General features: G+C 56.4%; 1 protein-coding gene across 6 annotated transcripts in view; it reads left to right on the forward strand.

Moving 5' to 3' along the window:
* Nucleotides 1–21,522, forward strand: part of AP1M1 (adaptor related protein complex 1 subunit mu 1) — a 29,417-nt gene extending 7,895 nt beyond the window's left edge. For 3 of the 6 annotated variants that reach the window (XM_014865884.2, XM_044774504.2, XM_044774512.2), the window contains exons 3-12: nt 2,397–2,464; nt 4,001–4,131; nt 4,664–4,811; nt 12,403–12,529; nt 13,552–13,694; nt 14,193–14,264; nt 14,936–15,094; nt 19,707–19,832; nt 20,437–20,512; nt 20,621–21,522. In XM_014865884.2, coding sequence (XP_014721370.1) covers nt 2,397–2,464; nt 4,001–4,131; nt 4,664–4,811; nt 12,403–12,529; nt 13,552–13,694; nt 14,193–14,264; nt 14,936–15,094; nt 19,707–19,832; nt 20,437–20,512; nt 20,621–20,643 — 1,073 coding nt within the window. In that variant the 3' untranslated portion in view covers nt 20,644–21,522. The remainder of the gene's footprint in view (nt 1–2,396; nt 2,465–4,000; nt 4,132–4,663; nt 4,812–12,402; nt 12,530–13,551; nt 13,695–14,192; nt 14,265–14,935; nt 15,095–19,706; nt 19,833–20,436; nt 20,513–20,620) is intronic. The other 3 variants (XM_044774496.2, XM_070519323.1, XM_070519324.1) reach the window with 1 other exon arrangement.
* Nucleotides 21,523–21,836: the final 314 nt, after the last annotated feature.

Consider the following 21,836-nt stretch of genomic DNA (forward strand, 5'->3'; position numbering starts at 1 on the left):
GGGTATGCACGTGTGCACGTGTGTGTGCCCACATGTACACACACGTGCAACGAGAGCTGCCGGCACTGGCCCTGGCCCAGCCCAGTGGGGCCAGCTGACCCGGCCCGGCCCTGCCAGAGCTCTCTGCTGCCGATGAGATGCATGCAGGACACGCAATGACAGGCGGACCTCTTCTGTTCCAGGGATTTAGGAAGGCTTCCCTGGAGAGGCCTGCAGGAAGGCCAGCTGTCCATCTTGCCAGAGGAGTGGGCAGGCAGGATGAGTGCCAGGCCCGGGCCAAGGGTCTGCAAGGGGAAGGCGTGGCCCATTCCAGAGGACGCAGTAGGACACTAGAGAGGGGTGCGCGGTGGGAGCGAGGCCCACGTGGTCAGTGGGCACAGGCCATGGGGGCTCGTAGGACATCACCTTACGTGTGATGGGGAGTCTTTGGGACGTTTTAGGCAGAGGGGAGGTACAGTCAGATTTGCGTTTTCTGAAGGTCTCTCACTCCTGAGGGGACCACACTGCAGGGAACAGAAGTGGGCATGGGGAGGTGGCGAGGACGTTGGGATTGGTGTCCAGGTGGGAGGGGTAGTGGCCTGGACCACGAGGGGGCTGGAATACAGCGAAGGGGAGAGATTCCTCACAACCCCGCCCACATCCCGGGCCCCCTGCCCTCAGGCCCATGTTTCTGTCCACAACGTCTGACTGGCCCCCATGGCTGTGGTCAGCCCTCCAGGCTCCAGGAGGGGCCTGGCTTTTCAAACTCAGCTCCAGCAGCTGTGTGCCTAGAGGCAAGTCCCTCCCCTTCCCACTGTGCAGGGGGAGCAGTTACTCCTCCCTGCAGGGCCATTGGGGTCTGCTGAGCGGATGTGTGCGATGCACCCAGCAGATGTGGGTTCTCTCCCCTTTCCCGTGTTCGCAGAGACACGTGGGACCTTGCTAGTGCAGGTGTGGTTCACAGGCCACAGCATCCTCGGGAGCCTTCTGGGAATACAGGATCCCAGCCCCCACACAGCCCGCAGGTCAGAGTCCGCGATTCAGCGAACCCATCTCTTGTGACTTGTGCACATTGCAGCATGGGAGGTGCTGCCCTGGGCCTGTCCCGGCCGGCCCTGCGGCACGCTTCTGCTTATCCTTCGCCGCCCTCTGGAAGGCCTCGGGGGGGCTCTGCAGAGACCGCCGTGGCCTGTAACCCAGCCAGGGGACTGTCTCGGAAGCTGCCCTGGGTCTGGGCAGGGGTTGCCCAGGTGTGGGAGGAGGGCTCGTGTGAGCTTCCAGGGCCGTCAGACCAGTCTCCAGTGGGGCCCGACAGTTCACGCGTGGGCCTCCAGGGAGGAGACAAGGAGGGCTCACCCCTCTGGGTGCCGCACCCTGCCTGAGGGGAGGTCCTATCTCCCCAGCCTCGTCCCTGGTTCCCCTGTCAAGTGACAGTTTCCAGCAAGGCCTGGCCATGAGGGTTGTAGGTGCCCCTGGCCCCCCTTAGAAAGCGCTTGGAGGGTGTGGCCAGGCTGTAGGAGGGAGGCCAGCACTCCTCTGACCAGTCCAGCGTCCATTTCTTGGGCCCCTGCACTGGGCCAGGATGAGGCAGGAAGTGAGGTGAAGGTGGCCCCTGCCCTCCCAGCCCCCCTCCTGGAACTCACAGCTCGGCGCTGGAGCCAGGTGGCCTGGCCTGTCGTGAACGGGAAGTCCAGGGCACAGCCCAGGGGCCTGCAGCAGAGGAGCCGGCTTCCGGGGGGGTTCAAGGCCCCTTAGGGAAAGAAGGACAGGAAGTACCCAGCACACACTGGCTGTGAGGCGAGGCTCCCGCATTGGATGGAGTCTGTGCCGGGCACACCCCACACATCCCCTCCGTGGATCCGCTCGCAGGCCCCAGTAAATGGGTGAGAAGAGGGGCTTGGTGACAACTCTGCTCCAGGGCTGAGGCTGGCAGGAGGGCTGCTTCCCACAGAGCCTGGCGGGAGCCCTGGACCGCGGGAGGCTCCCGTGCGGTCGGCTTTGGAGAAGGGCCAACTGTGGTCCGGCTTTTCTCTCTCGGAACCAGCCGCACTGCCTCCCCGTGGGCTGTTCACCCCCTGAAGGGCCCCAGCCGGGCTTCAGCTCTCAGGCCAGGTCTCCCCTCCTCAGGCGGCCCCCGCCCAGCAGCAGTGGCTTCTCTGTGCCCCTGCTGCCCCTCTGTCGGCTGAGTGCTCCCTGGGGCTGGGACTGCAGCCAGCTGGTAACTGCGGTGTCCCAGGCCCGGCTCAGACCCGGAGCTCAGTAATCCACTGGGGCCAAGGGCACGGCTCAGGGTTGGGCTGGTGGAGGCTCCGAGCCCGGCATGTGGGTGGGGGTCTCTCTAAGACATTCGGCGAGCCGGGGTCTGCAAGGCGGCTGCCCAGGCCTCAGAACGCTCCTTAACTGTGGCTGCCATGCAGTGGTCGCCACCTCCAAGAAGAACGCGTGCGTGTCGCTGGTGTTCTCCTTCCTCTACAAGGTGGTGCAGGTGAGTCAAGCCACAGGGGCCCTGGAGGGGTGTCGGTCGTCCTGATTCTGCTGTGTGTCACCCCAGACTGGCCACCCGAGGGCTGCAGTGTCCCCGGGAGTTCTGGGGCTCGAACCCCAGGAGAAGGGATGGGGAGCTCCAGCTGCCGCATGTGTGGGATTCGACAGCCTGGTGAGGAGAGGAAAGTGAACAGGAGGTGGGGCTCAGGGCAGGAGTGTGCCCTGACCACAGGAGGGACCCCCGCTGGCTGTGAAAGGGTGGAGGGTGGCCAGCTGAGAGTCTGGGGTTAGGGAGGTGGGATAACCAGGAGGAGGGCAGAGGCGAGCTCTGCTCAGAATCTCCAAGGGCCCCGGCTGGGAAGAGCTGACAAGCTAGGCCCAGGCCTACAGCGAGGTGGGAGGCAGAGAGAGCAGTACATGCAGCGGCGCTGGGGCAGGAGCACACCTGGTTGGGTCAGGGAACATCAGGCAGGCCGGTGTGTGAGGGACAGAGTGTGGGGCTGAGGTAGCAAGGTGGGTGGGGCTGGACCCTGGGGTCGAGGCTGGGCAGCACCTGGTGAGGAGTTTAGGTTTCGTTCCAAGTCTGATGAGAGGCGGTGCAGGGCTGTGAGTCGGAGCCTGACAAGACCTGAGTTAAGATCATCTCTCTGTCTGCTGAGTAGAGAAGGAGCTTGAAGGCAGGAGGGAGGCCAGTGAGGGGGTTGCTGCGGCCTTCTACAAGAGGAACTGGGGGGCCTGGCTGAGGCGGGCGCCGCCGGGTTGAACAAAGTGGAGAGTCAGACCCAGGAGGCCCCAGTGGGCCCAGGAGAGCTTTCGTCCCTCCGGTGGTGCAGCATGCAGCTAGCTCACAAGCCTCCTGTGCCACCCAGGCGCAGGCTGGTCTCAGTGGCGAGGGTGTCGGGAGCAGAGCACATGCCCCCTGGGGAGGGCCTTCCCTCCGGAGCAATGGTGCCGTCGCAGGCGGGCAGGCCCGGCAGTGCTGCGTGAGGTCCGAGTGGAGGCCAGGCGGTCTGGGTCCTGAGCACAAGAGGCGTCAGCAGGCCAGGAGCCAGGAGGGCCCTCCTCCCTCGAGGGATGGCACTTCCTTTCTCCCCGTGACCTTCCTTCCATGTTAGTGCTGAAGAAACGCCCCGCCTCAGTCCTTCTTTGGCCCTCTTAATTTTCTGCTGAAATGAGGAGGGTATGTCTGCATGCAGAGCTGCACAGGCTGGCGGCTCAGGGAGGCCGGGAGGACCACCTGTCCTGTCCCCAGTGGCTCCTGCCCCTCACCTGAACCCCTCCTGACTCAGTGGCAAAGGGTGACAGTTACAGTGGGGATTAAAGAGAGGCTCAGAAGGGGCCCGGGCCTGGGGCGTCTGTCAGGGAAGAGAGGAGCGCGGCCCCGCGGGGCGGGATTCAGGGCTTCTGAGCAGGCCTCGAGGCCGCCTGTGCCCCCCGCCTCCTGGGTTCCGGCCGGAAGGGCAGACGGGTGTGTGCGAGCGCTCCTCTCCTCCTCCTCCCTGTCCACCGGCTGCCTGTGCCACCGCCGGTGACGCAGGTCTTCTCCGAGTACTTCAAGGAGCTGGAGGAGGAGAGCATCCGTGACAACTTTGTCATCATCTACGAGCTGCTGGACGAACTCATGGACTTCGGCTACCCGCAGACCACGGACAGCAAGATCCTGCAGGAGTGAGTGGACGGCGCGGCCCCGGCAGTCCGGGCGGTGGCGGGCGGTTGCGAGTTCTTGGGCAGTTTTAGATGCCCTTCCCGCTCAGCATCCCTTTAGGACCGGGGCCTGGGTCCCCCTGTTGGGCAGTGCCTGGAACGCCTGGTGGGTGGGCGTTGCCTGCCTTTGTTTCCACCTCATAACAGACTGTGAGGGGAGCCCTCCTGGAAGCTGCCCTCTGCCCCTGGGGCCCAGGCCCGCTCCACGCAGCCTGAGCCATGTGCCCGTCTCACGAGGAGTGAAGGGCCGCCGAGAGCAGCGTGTAACGGCCCGCACCTTGCGCCTCTTGTTCCCCAAGTGGGACTGGGGCCTCCCGCTTCCTCTCCCCGGGGTCGTCCCCTCCGCACACCCAGCCAGAGGGGAGTTCCTGCCCACGTGTTGGCCTCGGCTGCTCGGCGCTCCCTGGGCCTTGGATTTGTTGGGATCTGGGGACGTCCTAAGCTAGTCTTGGATTCGCCTGACCCGGGCACCTTGACCCTGAGCCCGGCCCCGCAGGTACATCACTCAGGAAGGCCACAAGCTGGAAACCGGGGCTCCTCGGCCCCCAGCCACCGTCACCAACGCGGTGTCCTGGCGCTCCGAGGGCATCAAGTACCGGAAGAACGAGGTCTTCCTGGATGTCATTGAGTCTGTCAACCTGCTGGTAGGCCGCCTGTCTTTTCTGTTCTTTTTTGTTCTTTCTACTTCTGTCTTCTCCGTGATGGAAATCAAAGCAAGAGGCCTGTGAAAGCCAGCAAACCGCAGGGAAATGCTTAGGCTCCCGGGACAGCAGATGAGGGGTGCGGCTTGGGCCGCTCACTGCGACGCAAGCTGCTTTCATCTTCATTAGCCTTTGTTCTTATTTCCAGTCAGTACGCGTGCGGTGTTGTTTAAAAAAAGAAAGAAAAAGCAGTGTGTAAAGTTAGAGGTGAAGGGCTCTGTAACTGGAAAGACCGCCTCGCGGAAGGACTCGTCGTCATCCGTGGGGACCTTATTCTGTAGATTCACAAATGTACGTTGTTCTTCTGTAAAACTGAGCGTACAAGATGCGGTGCTCCTGCAACTTGTTTTTCTGTTTTTTGAGTTTGTTTGTTTGTTTGTTTTTACTGTTTTCTGTATGTTTGATTTTGTCTTAATTGTATCTTTTAAATTATCATTAAGTAAAACTGACCTTTTTTCTAGGAATTTTAGTGCACTTCCAGATTTTTGTACCGCGTGATCCTAATCAGGATCCAGACTAGCCGCATCGCCTCAGAAACCTCCCCGGGCTGCGCCTCTGTGATGGTGCCCACACCCGCCCCGGCGGCCGTGCTGGGGCCCCTGTCCCTGTAGCTCTGTTTCTGTGAGGTCATCTTCTGAAGGGATCAGACAGTGAGTGACCTTTTGGGTCTGGCTTCTTTCACTCCGCATGATGTCTTTGAGATTCCTGCAGGTTGCCGTGTTTCTCAGGTTTGGTTCTTATATTTGTGTATGTCCGTTTTACGTTCTGCACCGCAGTTTGGTTATCCATTCACCCCCTCGAGGACCTTTGGGTCATTCTCAGCGTTTGGCAGTTGGGAGGAGGGTTGCTGTGGTCGTTGCGTGCACAGGTTTATGTGTGGACAGGAGTGTCCATTTCTCTGGGGCAGATACCCGGGCCTGGGATTGCTGGCTCAGGCGGGAAGTAGATGTTTAACTTGATGAGAAACTGCCAGCCCGTTTGCCAGAGGGGCTGTCGCATGTCTGCGTTTTCCCCAGCGGCAGATGAGAGTTTGGTGTGCTCCACGGCCTGGGTCCTTATTTTCACGTGGCCATCCTGTTAGGTATGGGTGGCATCTCACCTGGCTTGGGTTTGCATGTCCCTGATGGCCAGTAATGTTGAACACCTTTCTGTGTGCTGCTTGTCATCCACATATCCTCTTTGGCGAAGTGTCTCTTCACGTCTTTTGAGCATTTTTAAATTGGGTTGTTTGTTTTCTAATTGTTGAGATGTCTTTTGTCAGCTCTGTGATTTGCAAATATTTTCTTGTCTCCATTCTCTTGGCAGTATCTTTCACAGAGCAAAAGTTTTTAATTTTGAGAAAAATTATTAAATTCTTTTTATTGATTATGCTTTTGGTGCCATGTCTGGGAACTCATTGTCAAATACAAGGTCATAGAGATTTTCTCCTAAATTTTTTTCTACAAGTTTTATAGTTTTACGTTTAGACCTGTGATCAATTTGGAGTTGTTTTATATAAGTTATGAAGTTTATGGCCATTTTTTTGTATATAGAACAATTTTTTGCAGTTCTAAGTCATTTTTTGAAAAGACTACACTTTCTCCCTTGGATTGCTTTTGCATTCTTGTCAAAAAGCAATTGGCCATGTTTTTGCGAGTCTGTCTCTGGACTCTCTGTTCTGTTCCGTGGTTCTCTATGTCTGTTCCTTCGCCAGTACCGCACTGTGACAGCTGGAACTTTACACTGTCTGAAAATCAGAGAATGCATTCCCCCAACGTTCTTTTTCAAAATTGTTATAGCTGTTTAGTTCCTTTGTACCAAATTTTAAAATCGGCTTGTCTATATCTACAAGAAATCCTGCTGGGATTCTGATTGCTGTTGTGTTAAATAACTCAATTCACCGATTTGAGGGAGAATTGGTACCTTTAGTATATTCAGTCTCACAATCCATGAGTGCAGTATTTCTGTATATGTTTAGGTCACCTTTGATTTCTTTCTTCTGTCTTTTGTAGTTTTTACCTTGTACATGTTTTAGCAGATTTATACTTAAGCATTTCTTTTTTTTGATGCTATTGTAAATTGTATATTTTCAATTTTATTTGGTAGAATTCACCAGTGAAACTGTCTGAGCCTGGAGATTTCTTTTTCACTATATTGTGAAGTACAAATTTCAGTTCTTTAATGGTTACAGGATTATTCAGGTTTCCTATGTCATCCTGAGTGGGTTTTGGTAGTTCGCTGTTTTGCAGATCAGGTTTCCTCTGTCATCCTGAGTGGGTTTTGGTAGTTCGCTGTTTTGCAGACGCTGATCCTTTTCCTGTAAGCCGTTGAGTTTCCTGCAGAGTGCCGTCTGTAGCGTGCCCTCACATCTTTCAGTGTCTGCAGCGTCTGCACTGACGCCACGCTCTCACTCCTCATACTGGTCATTTATGTCGTCTTTCTTTTTTCTTCGTCAGTCTTGTGAGAAGTTTATCTATTTTATTGATCTTTACAGAGAATCAGCTTTTGATTTCATTGATTTTTCTCTATTGTTTTTCTCTTTGTAATTTCATTGATTTCTGCTCTTGACTCTAATATTTCCTTCTCTATGATTTGGGTTTATTTTTCTCTTTTCCTAGTTTCTTAAGGTAGAAACTGAAGATACTGATTTGAAACCATTCTTCTTTTCTGATATAAACACGCTATAAATTTCTCTCTAGACACTGGTTTAGCTATGTCCCACAATTGGTACGTTGGATTGCTGTTTTTGTTCAAAGTATTTTCAAATTTCCCTCGAGATTTCCTTTTGGCCCGTGGATTATTTAATAAAAGTGTGTTGATTAATTTCTAAATGTTTGCAGATTTTTCTGTTGTCTTGTGGCCATTGATTTTTAATTTCATTCCGTTAATGTCTGAGAATATGAGAATATATTGCGTATAATGTCAGTTCTTTAAAATTTGTTGAAGTTTTTTTTTTTTAAAGATTTTATTTTTTTTCCTTTTACTCCCCAAAGCCCCCCGGTACATAGTTGTATATTCTTCGTTGTGGGTCCTTCTAGTTGTGGCATGTGGGACACTGCCTCAATGTGGTTTGATGAGCAGTGCCATGTCATTTGCATTGCACTCTCTTCATTCCCAATTTTCCAGGTTTCCTTCTGGAATCATTTCCCTTCCACCTAAAAAACTTTTTTTTAGCAATTCTTTCAGAACAGGTGTACTGGCTACAAATTCCCTTGTTTTTCCGTCATCTGAGAATGTCTTTATTTTACCTTCATTCCTGACTGATATCTACACTGGATATCCAATTCTGGGTTGACAGTTCTCTTTAACCTTAAAAATGTTGTGCCACTTCCTTCTAGGCTCACAGTTTCTGGTGAGAAGTCCAGTCGCTCAAATCCATGCCCCCCTGTAGGCAGCACATTGTTCTCTCTGGCTGCTTCCCAGGTTTCCCTTTGTCTTTAGTTTTAAGCAGATAGATTATAATGTGTCCAGGTTTGGGTATCTTTGGGTTTCTACTGTTTGGGTTTTCTTGAATCTGCAGGTTTATGTCTTTCACCAAACTTGCAGTGTTCCCAGCCATTATTTCCTCAAATATAGTTGATCATTTCAGTCTTTCTGTTTTCCTTCTGTGCTCCAGTGACACAAACGCCAGCCTTTTCTTATCGCCCCAGAGTCCCTGAAGCTGTTTATTTTATTCCACTGTTTTGCTCTCTGTTGTTTAGATTGGATAATTTCCATTGCTCTTTCTTCAAGTTCACTGGCTTCTCCCTGTGTTGTCTCCATTCTGCTCTTGAGCCCATCCAGCAAGTTTTTAATTTCAGTTATGGTATTCCTCAGTTCTGAAATTTCCATTTGATTTTCTTCCTATCATCTGTTTCTTTGCTGAGACTTTCTATTTTAACATGTGTTGCAAGAGTGTTTGCCATTTTTATCATAGCTGATTAAAGTCTTTGTCATATAATCCAAATACTGTGTCAGTGTTGTGTCTGTTGCTTGTATTTTCCACGTGAGCTGAAATTTTCATGGTTCTCTGTATGCTGTATAATTTTAGATTACATCCTGGACTTTTTGAACACTAAGGTATAAGGTTCTAGGTCTTATTTAAATTATATGGTAAATGTTGTTTTTTTTTAGCTAACAGGTGACCTGGTTAGGCTCCAGCCACAGTTCCAGCCTCCAGTCTGTGGGCCATGAGTATCAATTTTTTTGGGTTTTTTTAAAAGATTTTATTTTTTTCCCTAAAGCCCCCCGGTACATAGTTGTATATTCTTCGTTGTGGGTCCTTCTAGTTGTGGCATGTGGGACACTGCCTCAGTGTGATTTGATGAGCAGTGCCATGTCCGTGCCCAGGATTCGAACCAACGAAACACTGGGCCTCCTGCAGCAGAGCGTGTGAACTTAACCACTTGGCCATTGGGCCAGCCCCCGTTTTTTTTTTTTTTTGCTTTTTCTTCCCAAATCCCCCCAGTAGATAGTTGTATATTTTGAGTTGTGCGTCCTTCTAGTTGTGGCATGTGGGATGCCGCCTCAACGTGGCCTGTTGAGTGGTGCCATGTCCGCACCCAGGATCCGAACTGGTAAAACTCTGGGCTGCTGAAGCAGAGCACGCGAACTTAACCACTTAGCCACGGGGCTGGCCCCTGAGTATCAGTTTTTAAAGGCTTCCTGTCATTTGCTATTTGAGTCTATCGCACGTGTGCACTGTCCAGTGGTCAGGCTGGGACTAGGCAGTTTGGTTGTCCAGGTCTTTGGCATGCTAATTAGGACCATGCCTTGCACGCCCCATTCTAGAGAGCTCTGGAGACGTGAACAGCGTCATGGGGTTGCTTTCCTGAGCTCCTCACTCTCTGCTCTCTTCCTAGTGCTTTCTGGCTGCCTGGGGCTTCCCTTTTTGGTTCTGCAGACAAAAACTTGTGGCTCTAGAGCCCCAGTTTGTTGTGCATGTCTGCAGTTGGCCCCGAATCCTGGGTTTGCCCCACCCTCTCTAAACAGCAGCTAAATGGCTTGGGGCCTGGGATTTGAGAGAACAGAAAAGGGGGGAAACGGGGGGTTTCCGTACTCCCTCTGAGCCACAGGAGTTCCCCTTCTGGCCCCGGAGCCAGAGCTAGAGGCTTCCATGAGCTCTGTCTGCACCCAGGTGTCACTTCCACTTCCAGGTTTCCTCTGCTCTTCCACGGAGTGGGGGAGGGGAGGGGCGCTGCTCGTTTCGCAGGCTCTGCCCGGACCCACCTGCTGCACTTTCCAGAGTCTCCCCACAGTTGCCCGTGTGTCCTTCCCAGGTTTTGTGGCTGTAGTCAGTGGCAGAGAAAGGGTGACGCAAGCCAGCTGCATCTCACCTGCAGGCTGCCTGTCTCCACGTGGGACAGTACCTCCTCCCACTGTTTGGGCTGAGCCGATCCCATCATGTGGGTCACTTATGTGGGCCTGTTTCTGACCGTTAGAGACGGGACAGAAATGCGTGTGCCTCCTCCTCAGGTGCACACTTTGGGCTTCCCGCTTCCCTGGGCAAGGCTTCTGGAGGGCTGAGTCTGCAGACGTGGAGCTGCTGAGCAGCCGTGCTTTCCACCAAGACTCCCAGTGGACTTCATGGAAACGCGTCAGCCTTCTTACTCTTGGGGCTGTGGGACAAGGCAGTGGCCTCACTGGCTCCCTCCTGCCTGAGGACCTCTGCCCGGACTGTTTGCTGAGCCAGCACACAGCTCAGGTGCCCTGGGGTGGGAGAGCAAATCCAAGGGAGCCACTTAGAACAGCTGTGTGGGAAAGCGCTGGGCCTGCAGGGCTGTCCCAGCCACAGTGCGTCCCTGCGCCTGGCTCTGCCCAGGGACCCGCGTTCCTCTGTACACGGGGCAGCGCGCAGTGGGTGTAGACACCCCAGGCATGTTAGAACCTTCCCAAGTCAGATTGCAGAGCTGGCAGCTGCTAGAGTCCACATCGGGCTCCAAATTCTGGAAATCCAGCTGTAGAGGTGTACCCAAGCAGCCGGTCCCTCCCTCCCTCAGCCAGTATCTCTGCCGACCCCACCCTGGGGAACCCCCTGGCTCTGGGCCGCCGTTCACACCGCAGCTGGGGAGGCCAGCCCCGTCCTGGTGGCTGCCCGTGGGGCCGAGATTAGCCTTGTGGGCTGCATGGCTTTTCTGCTCCACTTCCTGGGCCTTCCTTCCCAGCGTTCTTGACCTCATGTGTTTAGTGACAGAGGTCTGTGCCATCCCAACTCCCCAACGGTGAGACAGCCCCAGAGAATGGGATCTGGAGGTGGTCACGGTTCAGGAGTGCAGAGGACCAGCAGGGTAGGGCTGGCGGGGGTGGCAGCCAGAACCGGGCCAGGGCCCACGGCTGCACCGGCTCACTGAGTGCTGCCGCCCCTGGGCTGGACCCAACAGCAAGCAGCCTGGCACAGCCCCTCCCCAGAGGGGCCTGGAGGCGGAGGGACACGCAGACAGTGCTGGCGAGAGGCAGAAGAGGAGGCAGCAGCTGTGTACCGTGGGGGCAGGGAGCTGCCTGCTGGGGTGAGGACAGCGAGGACCAGTGTGGCCAGAGCACATATAGCGACCCTGGGAGGTGATGAGCCAGACCCTGCAGGCCCTTCCGTCCTGTTTCCTGCCTTTCTGGGGCCGCCATTGGGTTCTCCACTGCCCCCAAGGCAAAGGGCTTTTCATGCACATGGGGCTTTCTAGACACCCAGGTTAGACCCTGCAGAAGTCAGAGGCTCAGCCTCCATCGTGTGAGCATGGCTGGCGCCTGTGAGGAGTGACCTGTGTGGTCCCAGGGCCTCTGGGTTTGCAGCTCTTGGTCTCGCTTGCTGGCATGGCTGTGGCCTTGTGCAGAGTGGCGCTGTAGAGTAGTGGTCAGGGCTGCGACCCAGCACCTCTGCCCACTGCTCTGTGCCTCATCTCAGAAGTGGGCCCGAGGAGAGGCACTCCAGCAGCCTGGCTCCCTCAGGACAGGCTCAGGCGGCCCAGAGGTCTGCCGTGATTTTCATCGCATTCTCAGATGCCTCTGGCTTGCAGGGAGTCACAGGGTCTCCCAGTCACAGCCCCCGCGGGCTGGCACGGAGCCACCTGGGCAGTGCTGGCTGCTGGGCTGCGTCTGCTAAAGTGCCTTGTTGCTTTGGGTCTGTGCTTATCAGATGTCAGGGCAGCCCTGGGGAGCAGGGACAGCTCTGGGCACAGGAGGCTCCGTCTGTGACAAGCCTGAGGGTTTGGACAGACAGAGATCTTGAGAAAAGTGAGTCTGGCCTGCTCCAGAGAGCCCCGGGGCGGTGGGTGAGCATGCAGATGAGCTGCAGGGTCTGCCCCCTCATCGTAGGGGCTCCTCAGAGGGAGCGGAGCCTGCGAGAGAGCCCTGAAGTGGACGGCCAGGCCTAGGTCACCAGGCCCAGACATGACGGAGGGGCCCATGCGGCCTGAGGCCTAGAGGGGCCCACAAGTGTCTGCCCCGCTGGCTTGCCCCTCCCTCTCCAGCCAGGGGCTGGTGAGCAGGGCGTCCAGGATGGAGGTGGCTGGGAGGTCTTACAGCGTGCTGGGGGACAGTAGCTGGGAGGCAGGGCCGCCTCTCACGCCCACCCTGCCACCCCCAGGTCAGTGCCAACGGCAATGTCCTGCGCAGCGAGATCGTGGGCTCCATCAAGATGCGGGTGTTCCTCTCGGGCATGCCCGAGCTGCGCCTGGGTCTCAACGACAAGGTCCTCTTTGACAACACAGGCCGTGAGTACCCCCACCCACCTTGTCCCAGGCCCAGTCAGAGCTGGGGGAGTGTTCACCTGCATGGGGCGCAGGCCGAGCTGTGGCACTTGGGTGAGAAACATTGTCATGTGGTTCACGAGACGCCGTGAAAAGGAATAAATGAACACCTGGATGGGGAGCGCCTGGGATGGTGAACACCCTAAGGTCAAGTCCCCTCGACGGCCTGGCTGAGCGCGTGGAGGGTTACAACTGGTCCTCCACCCACTACCCCCTGCACGTGGGACGGCTCAGGGTCAGCCTCGCTCCCTCCCCGCGGGCCGCTGCTGCCCTCGCCTCGGGCCCTGGGTCTGGCCTATCTGAAGGCCACACGCAGTGCTGCAGCTCCAGTCCCCCGGCCTGGAGTGGCACTTCCTGTAGTGGGACAGGGTCAGGGCGGCCTCGGGGGCTCAGAGTTACTGGGGCTGCACGTTTGCAACCTGGACCACCTGGCCCCTGGCCCACCACAGGCCCTGCAGTGGGGAGCAGTGGCCTCAACTGTCATAGTTATGTCCACAAGGGCCGTAGTGAGGGCTTTTCAGGCAGTAGCCATCAGGGTGGCTCCCCTCCCAGGGCTAGGCCTGGCCTGTGTGGCCCTCTGTGGGGTGGGAAACAAGACAGGACCCCAGGACCCTCAGAGAGCTCTAAGCCATCGTTACGCATCCCCAGCCGGGTCTCTTAGTCATTCAGCAAACATGTCCCAAACCGCAGCCCTGGCTGGGCCCTGGGCTGGCTGCTGGGGATTCAGAGTGCACCAGCCTGACCAGCCCTGCCCTCAGCACATGCCCAGTGTCAGGACGTAACAGGGCCTCCAGAGGAGAGGAGGGCCAGGGCAGGTTGTCCTGTGACCTGGCCCCCTTAGTGTCCCTGGTCCAAGATGCTGTCACAGATTTGGGGGGCAGGACAGCTCTGCTCTGGCAGAGGTGGGCCCACGGCAGTGGGAGTGTGGCTGAGAGAGTGACCCTAGGGCCTAAGGTCCATCCCACCCTCAACCCGCCTCCCCTCAGGTGGCAAAAGCAAGTCAGTGGAGCTGGAGGATGTGAAGTTCCACCAGTGCGTGCGGCTCTCACGCTTTGAGAATGACCGGACCATCTCCTTCATCCCACCCGATGGCGAGTTCGAGCTCATGTCCTACCGCCTCAACACCCACGTGAGTGCGCCAGCCGCCGGCTGCCAGGGCCCTGGCCCCGCCCCTCCCTGGCCGGGTCTCCCCCAGCAGGCGCCTGGGAGGCTCCCAGCCACTGCCCGTTCCTCCCTGGTGGCACAGCCCCTGCCCAGGGGCGTCAGTCCACGCGGAGACGCCAGGGCGGGCACAGCTCCCATGGCTGCCCGGGCTCCAAGGAGCCTGTGTCTCACAGGCTGGGGCTCCCGACCCGCTGAGGGGCCAGACCCCCATGGCACCCCTGCGCCTCTCCCGGGCAGCCGCAGCAGAGCAGCCTGGCACAGGTTTCTGCATTTTCACAGAGGCCCTCGGGCTCTGTGCTCTCACCTGTGCCAGCGTTGCTGTGGACTCCTCCAACAGCCCCTGCAGCAGTGGGCTGGGCCGACAGCCAGGCAAATGGTCTTGTGCCCGAGGCCTCAGCTTACCCTCTGTGAATCAGGGCTTTGTAAGATGAGCAGGTCTGAGCCACCCGCACTGCCCTGACAGGTCAAGCCCTTGATATGGATCGAGTCCGTGATTGAGAAGCATTCCCACAGCCGCATCGAGTACATGATCAAGGTGCGCATGTCCTGCACAGCATCAGCCTGGAGGCAGGGGGGCGGGCACAGGGTGACATGGGTGGCCCCGTGGGCAAGGGCATTCCTTTGTCTCTGGCCTGTCCAGGGCCTTTGGTGCAGGCTCCTAACCCAGGTCTGGGGCCGGGGGGCTCTGAGACCCCTGTCCTAAGGGATGAGGGCCATGGCTCTCATCCGTTCCGCCTCTCTGTGAGCTCGGACGCAAGAGTAGGCCCAGGGCACAGAGAGGAGACACACTGCTCAGGTCCTGGCTGCGGCCATGTGACAGCAGCCTGTGGCCAGATGTCCAGGAAGGCTGCTGCCTGCAGGGGTAGCACTCCTGCCACTCCGTGACCCCATCTAGCCCAGGCCAGCCCTGGTGACACAGACATTGTCCCAGGAGGCCAGGGCTTGGCCGGAGGGAGGGGTGGGAGCTCCGAAGGCTGAGGAGACAGGAGGACAGAGACTGAGCTTCCAGAGTCGGGCATTGGGAGAATCTCAGAGAGCAGAGAGGGTGTGGGCAGTGCCTGGAGAACTGAGGGCCAGCTGGGCGGCGGAGGGGGTCCCACAGGCCAGGCCGAGGATGCCTGTGGCCCTGTGGGGGCCGGCTAGCTGAGGGCTGGGCTGTTTCACCCTCGCCCTGCACAATCTTGGCTGCATTGGCCTCGTCTCCAGGCCAAGAGCCAGTTCAAGAGGCGATCGACGGCCAACAACGTGGAGATCCACATCCCTGTGCCCAATGATGCCGACTCGCCCAAGTTCAAGACCACGGTGGGGAGCGTCAAGTGGGTCCCTGAGAACAGTGAGATCGTGTGGTCCATCAAGTCCTTCCCGGTGAGCACCCTTCTCGGTGGGGAGCCCCCTCCACACTCCCATCCACACCCACCTGCTCCCTGTGCCCGTCACAGCACAGCACCCTGGCTACTGTGGGTCCCCCCAAGCCTCGAGATGGGGCATAGGGCCAGGATCCCTGCCTGGGGCTCCCAGGAGGGTGGACGGAGAGCTGAGGAGCTCGCCAGGCACAGAGGGGAAGCCCGAGCCCCCTGGGAGAGTGGAGGCTGGCTCTGGCCTCGAGGCCCCCCTCTGCCTTCCTCTTGTTTGTGACCCCGCCCGTCCTCAGCGTCAGGGCAGCGCCCCTTCCTCCCTCCCCTCTCTCACACTCTGGTTCAGAACTCAGCTTCCCTCAGGGGAACAGGCTGCCTTGAGTTCAGAGCACCCCGGGTTCCAGATCCAGCGCCAGCGCCAGCGCCAGGGACATGGAGCGCCGCACCCTGTGCCTGCTCTGCCCCAGCCGCCTGGCTTGCATTGTGGGTTTTGAGTGCTTGAGTCTGCATTTGCTGGAGCAGTGCCCGGTGAGACGAGAAGGCAGTGTGAGCCCCCGTTGCCACTTTCTCATTATACACGAGATGGGACCCCTGTGCTGATGTCTGAGGGCCGTTTGCATTTCTTTCTCTAGAGACATTAGTTGCTGTCCCTTGCTCATTTTTCTGTCAGGTTTGGTCATTTTCTTCTTTGTTTCCCAGAGCTTTTTATATATGGGCAGGATTAGTACTTTGCCTTTGATGTAAGTTGCAAATGGTTTTCTTCAGTTTGATGTTTGTCTTTTGACCTTGCTTATGGTGTTTTTTGCTGTGTAACTTTTTTTGAGTGCTTCTTTGTTTTATCATTGTTGTTTAACATAGTCAAATTTCTCATCTTTTCCTTTTAGTGTGTCTGGATTTTAAGTCATACTTTGAAAGGCTTCCGTGTTCCCCGTCATAAAGCAATTCACCCAGGTTTGCTTCCAGAGCCTGTACAATGGCGATTTCACCTTAGGTTTCAGGTCCTTTCGGAGCACAGTCTGGTAAACAGGGTCGAATTTTGTCTTTTTCCAAGTGACCATCCAATTTCCTAACATTTACGAAAGAGTCCCTCTCTCCCCCAGTGGTTTGAAATGCACGTTGAGCAGTTGTCAGACTTTCCTGTGGCATCAGGTCTGTTCCTAAATGTCCTCCCGTCTGTCTGCCCTTGCAGCAAAGCCGCGTTGTAACTCGGGGCTTCATTCTCTGTTTCAGTGTCTGTAGGGCCAGCCCTGCCCCACTGCTTGTCTGTTTTCTGGCGATTCTTCTTGTTTCGTTTTCATCGTGAAGTTAGAGTCAGTCTGTCTGCACTAAATGACGCGTAGTTGGGGAGAGTTTACAAAGGTCGGGAGGCTGTTACCCTGTCCAGTCGCTTTGCCCTGGCTCGCCTTTGTGCCTCTGGGGAATGTCTTAACGTTAACCTCGTCTATCTCATATCAGCTTTGTCCTGGTTTAAAAAAGTACTTTTATTGAAGGATAACATGCAGAAAAGTGCAGAAATGAAATGTGAACAACTCGGTGAGTTCCTGTGAGTGCTCACCCCCGTGTGTCTGCAGTCGGCGAGGACCGCGGGGGCCCTCCCCCAGCCCCCAGGGCTCGTCCCCAGTTTGGCACATGTCTCATTAGATTTTCGGTGAATGTTTGGGTAAATGGGGTCTTCTCTTCCACTGTATCTTCTACCAGGTCACTACTGTTTCTATGGTAATCTTATGTCCTAGTACCTTACTGAATTTTTTGTTTGTGGTAGTTTTTCTTTCGATTCTCATGGATTTTTAGATATTCTTTCACATCCTTCACAGCCAAATGCAGTTTTCCCTTTTCCACTCTTGTTCCTGGGCGTCTCATGGCTTCTGGAGTCTCATTACTTCTCACTGCTCCAGCTGCTGTCTCGGGGCCTGTACGGGGTGGTGGGGAGCATGGCCTCCTGGCCTGGCCCTGCCGGGGTTCCTCCCAGTGCAGGGCTGCTGGGCCGTGGGCTCCCTCCAGTCCCACTGGGTAACAGATTGAGCCAGGCGCCTCTTCAGTGTCTCTCTGAGTTCAGACGTATTAACGGTGGGTCTCGGACCATCCGTGCCTTCTGGTCAGTTCCCCCTGATGGTGGTCTATTCTCTTTGTAATGGGCCACCAAGTTCTGTTGGTTAACATTATATGTAGGATTTTTACATTGGTATTCATAACTGAGATGAGTTTTTTTGGTATAGTCTCTATCAAGTAACAGTGTTATACCTGTTGCGTGATTTTTTCGTCTCCTGACGAGAGCAGTTTAAGTAGGCTTGATGTCATCTGGTCTTGAGAGGGTTGGTGGAATTTGGCTGTTTGACCTCCTGCGTCTCTGCTGCTTTCTGTCTCTTCTGGAAATTAGGCCGTTTAGATTTCCATTTCTGTTGGAGTCAGTTTGGATAAATTATATTTCCTACAGAGTTATCCATCCTAACCAGGTTTTCAAATTTGTCTACACAGAGTTGTAAAAACTGGTCTTTTTTTCCTTCTCTTATGACAATTACTTCTCCCTCATTATTTATTTGGCTTATTTGTGCCTTCTTTTTTTCTTGATAAGGTTACCTAGTGGTTTGTCTATTTTTTTTTCCAGATTTGCTTTTTAATTGATTGGTTGTATTATTTTCCCATTTTCTAAATCTTTAATTTTAATTTCTTAGTCTTTTGTTTGTTCTAATTCTAATTTTTCAGGTTAGATTTTTTAAATCGATTATTTTGTTTTTAAATTTATGTTGATATAAATATTTAAGCCACAAATGTCCTCTGAGCCCTACCTTAGCTGTATAACCTGTGGATTCTGACATATATTTGATATCCTTATTATCTAAAAATTCTGTGATCAAATACAGCGTTGGTTAGATTTTTTTAATTTCCTGATGGAAAGACCTCTGTTTTCCATCTTTTCCTCACTACGGATTCAGAGCACTCTGGCCAGAGAATGTTACTCGTGCTGTTTCTGCTTTTAGGATTTATTGAAGTGTTTGTTGTGTGCTCACATGAGGTCAGAGTTTGTGGATATCCCATTTGCACTTGCAAAGAAGATAAGGCCTCTGTCCTTGGGCAGAGAATGTGACATGTGCGCCCACGAGGTCCCCCACGATGCTGTGACCACGTCCCTGGCAGGGGCTGGGTCAGCTCTGCCTTCCTCCAGCTCCCTTCACCTGGCCAGGAGCATCTGCCTGGCGGGCGTTGCTGCCCGTCGTCTGCTGCAGACTCGTACTGCAGCGGCGTGGCTGTGGCCTGTGCCCTTTGCGCCCGTCCTTCTTGCCCTGCCTTCTCCCGGTGACAGCAGCCCCGGCTGTTTGTTTGCCCTTGGCGGACACGCCTTCTCCTGTGCCTCCTGCTGGTTTGGCCTTTCTCACTCTCCTCCCGTGGCGTAGCGTGGGGTTTGGTCTTTGAGCCATCCTCTAAGTCTCTCTCTACCATTTACAGCAGAATTAAACCCATTTCCATTGAGCTGACCCACGCAAGGTAGGTGTCCCGACCCCTGCACCCCGGGAGGGCCTCCCTGCTTGCTCTTCGGCTTTCATTTTCCCCTCCATCTTCACAAGGCTCAGGTGTCCGGTCTGGTTATTGTTTCATACACAGGCTGGTGGAGCTGATCTGATTCCTTTGCCACCTGCTCTGTCTGCTGCTGAGACCACGTTATTCCCCCTCGTTGTCCCAGAGTCTTTGCTCAGCACCTGTCACTTGCTCAGCACCTGTCACTCGCTCAGGCAGAGTCCCGCTCGCGCTGGCCTTGGCAGCGACAAGCAGAGACTGACGGCTCGCTCCGTCCCCGGGAGGGGAGCTCGAGGCTGCGCTGGCCTGCGAGGACAGCCCCTGCTCTGGGCAGAAGCAGCCCCAGTCGGTGGGCCGCCACTCCTGCTGCCAGAGCCCTTCAGGTCAAAGACCGCGACACCCCAGGGCTGACCAGGCCTGTGCTCCCCTCTGCTCCAGGCAGCATGTGCTGGGCACTGAGACGCCCTCCCACTCCTGGCCCAGTCTCGGGTTCCTTCATTCCTAGCCCTGCTCTGAACCTGTCTCTAGAGTCATTGCTCAGCTTCCGGGGCCAGAGCCACCCCCTCACCTACCCTTTGGAGCAGACTTGTCAGTCAGCTGCCAGCATGGCCTCTTGCTTGAGCTGCCTCTCTCTGGTCACTGTTCTGCATTGTGACATTCCCCTCTTTCACATACCGCCCTGACGCTGGGCATGTGGGGATGTCCACCTGGACTCAGGCCTGGCGGGCGGGGGACCCTTGTCCTGCGCAGCCTGCACCTGTCGGTACGCGCTCTCCCTCTCTCTTCCTCCTTATCCAGGCCCATAGCCTCTTTTCCCTGAAGCAAGTAGTCTTGTCTGTCTGGGAGCTTGTGAAACTTTCTCTTGATCCTTAGAATTCGCCGATTTTCCCCGGCAGGGCCTGGGATCTGATCTGCCCGGCAGGGCTGCTGGGGAGTCTGTGAGGCCTGGAGGATAAGTGTGTTAGGGGAGCCGAGTGCCGGGTGACCACCGGCCACTCAGGCAGGGGCTCGGTGGCCAGGCTAGCAGCCCAGCATTCTCCAGGGGCAGCTCTTGGCCAAGCTGGGCTGGGCCTTCGCCTGACGGTCTCCCCCCTCGTCTGCAATCCCAGGGCGGCAAGGAGTACCTGATGCGGGCCCACTTCGGCCTGCCCAGCGTGGAGGCAGAGGACAAGGAAGGCAAGCCCCCAATCAGTGTCAAGTTTGAGATCCCCTACTTCACTACCTCTGGCATCCAGGTAGGTGCAGCCAGGGCAGCCGGGCCCACCACAGACGTGGACAGGCCCCCTGGGCCCCACAGGGACCCGGGTGGGGTCCAGGCTCAGGGTTGCAGGTGACAGACGTCAGTGCAGCCAGCTTAGACAGGGGTGCTAGCTGGCTTGTGGCAAGGCCCCCAGTGCTGCCCTGACTCTGTCCGTCTCCACACGTGGCCCAGCCCTGGCAGAAAGAGGCCCGCGTCGTCTGCTGAGAGCTGACCCTGTGCTTCTGCTCTCAGCTCAGGGACACACTCGGCCCCGAAGCTGGAGTCTGAGCCTCTAATGGCCACAGACTTGCCAGGATGGGGCGCATCCTCCTGGCACCTGCGTGTGAGGAAAGCCTGCAAAGGGAGCCCTGGGCCTCACCCGGGGACCTGCTCGGGGCGTGCCTGCGCACATCCTGGCTCTGCGCCACTTCTCGCAGAAGTGCTCCACCTCCCCCAGCCTCAGATGAGGCCCGTCGCCTCTCCTTCACCCCCTGCGGCCTGTGCTCGCTCACTGCTCGTCACAGCCCTGGGGGAAGGATGGGGGTGGGGGCGGGGAGGGGAGCAGGTGCGTGCTCAGGGCCATGGTCCCTGTGTCCCAGGTGCGCTACCTGAAGATCATCGAGAAGAGTGGCTACCAGGCCCTGCCGTGGGTCCGTTACATCACTCAGAACGGAGGTGCGTGTGGCCCTCCCTGGGGCGGGGGGCTCTGAGAGGGTCAGGGTGGTGCTCAGAGAGTGGCCCCAAGGGCAGGGCAGACACGGAAGCGTCCCTCCCTCATCCTAGATTACCAGCTCCGGACCCAGTGAGCGGCCGCGGCAGCCACGCCCTCGCTGGCGCTGGGCTCCTGGCGGCAGCACCAGGAGGAAGCACCTGCCAAGCCCGCCACAAGGAGGGGGCGCCCTGGACACCAGCCACCCTCCCAGCCACGCCTGGGACCCTTCCTTCTCCAGGCACACCTGCTCTACTGTCGCCACTCGTCTCTGATGTCCTTTCTCCCACAAGAGGCTTGTCTGTGAGAAGTCTTGTCTCTTTGTCCCCTGAGTCAGTTTGGGGGAAAGGAAGTGAAATCTTTCCCTCCAGAGATCAAACACAGCCTTCTGTGCTGTCTAGCTCCCAGACACCAAAAAGATCAGAAACGCTCGCCAGACCGCTGGCTGCACGTGGCTCCTGCCCGGCTCGCAGGGCCACCGTTTTTTTCCTGTCCTGTTGGACGTTGTAGGTTTCTGGCTGTTCCTAGATGTCTTGTTCATTTGTTGATGTTTACGTGTACCTCTCTGTCTGTGCCCCTCGGCCCCTCGCCTGAAGTCCTCGGGCAGCACTTAGCGATGACAGGGCCTCCCACCTCCTCGCTGGCCTCCCAGCGAGAACCAACACTGAGTCGCCCTCCCACCTCGGGCCGGAACCTGGCACTTTCGTCGGCAGCTGCAGCTTCTGGCTGCTTTTTTGGAGGTTCTTGGCCTGGACCCATGGGCTTCGAGGGAGATGCCTTCCCAGGGGCCAGCCCGTGCCATGCCATACTGTCACTCAGCCACATCAGTGTTTGTCCCACCAAGGGAGGTGGGGTCCAGCGAGGGCCGCTGGCCTTGGAGGGTGGGGGCATGGGTCACCCACATCTGTGCTTGGTCACCCCCTTCCTTGTCTGTGTTCGTGTCATGGTCACATTAAATTCCATCAGTTAAACATGAGGCCTGCCTTGCCTCTGATGCGCCGTGGTACTGGCTCTTCCTGAGTGACCAGGGACAGGCGTAGACCTCCCCTGGGTTCGTCACCAACCTGCCATGTGGCCCACATGCTGTCACCAGCTTCTGGTACCTCTGCCTCCCCAGGTGAAGACGGGAACAAGCCATTAGTGGGAGGAGGGAGCCAGTGCACTGGGTCACAGGACTGCCCCTCCTGAGGGGCCACACAGAGGAGAGCACCCAGCAGATTCTTCCCCTCTCACCCTAGGTGACTGTCGCCACCCCATCCCTCAAGTCACCAACAGCCTAGCCCTGGCCCT

This window comes from Equus asinus, chromosome 10 (assembly GCF_041296235.1).
Source record: "Equus asinus isolate D_3611 breed Donkey chromosome 10, EquAss-T2T_v2, whole genome shotgun sequence".
Classification (NCBI taxonomy): domain Eukaryota; kingdom Metazoa; phylum Chordata; class Mammalia; order Perissodactyla; family Equidae; genus Equus; species Equus asinus.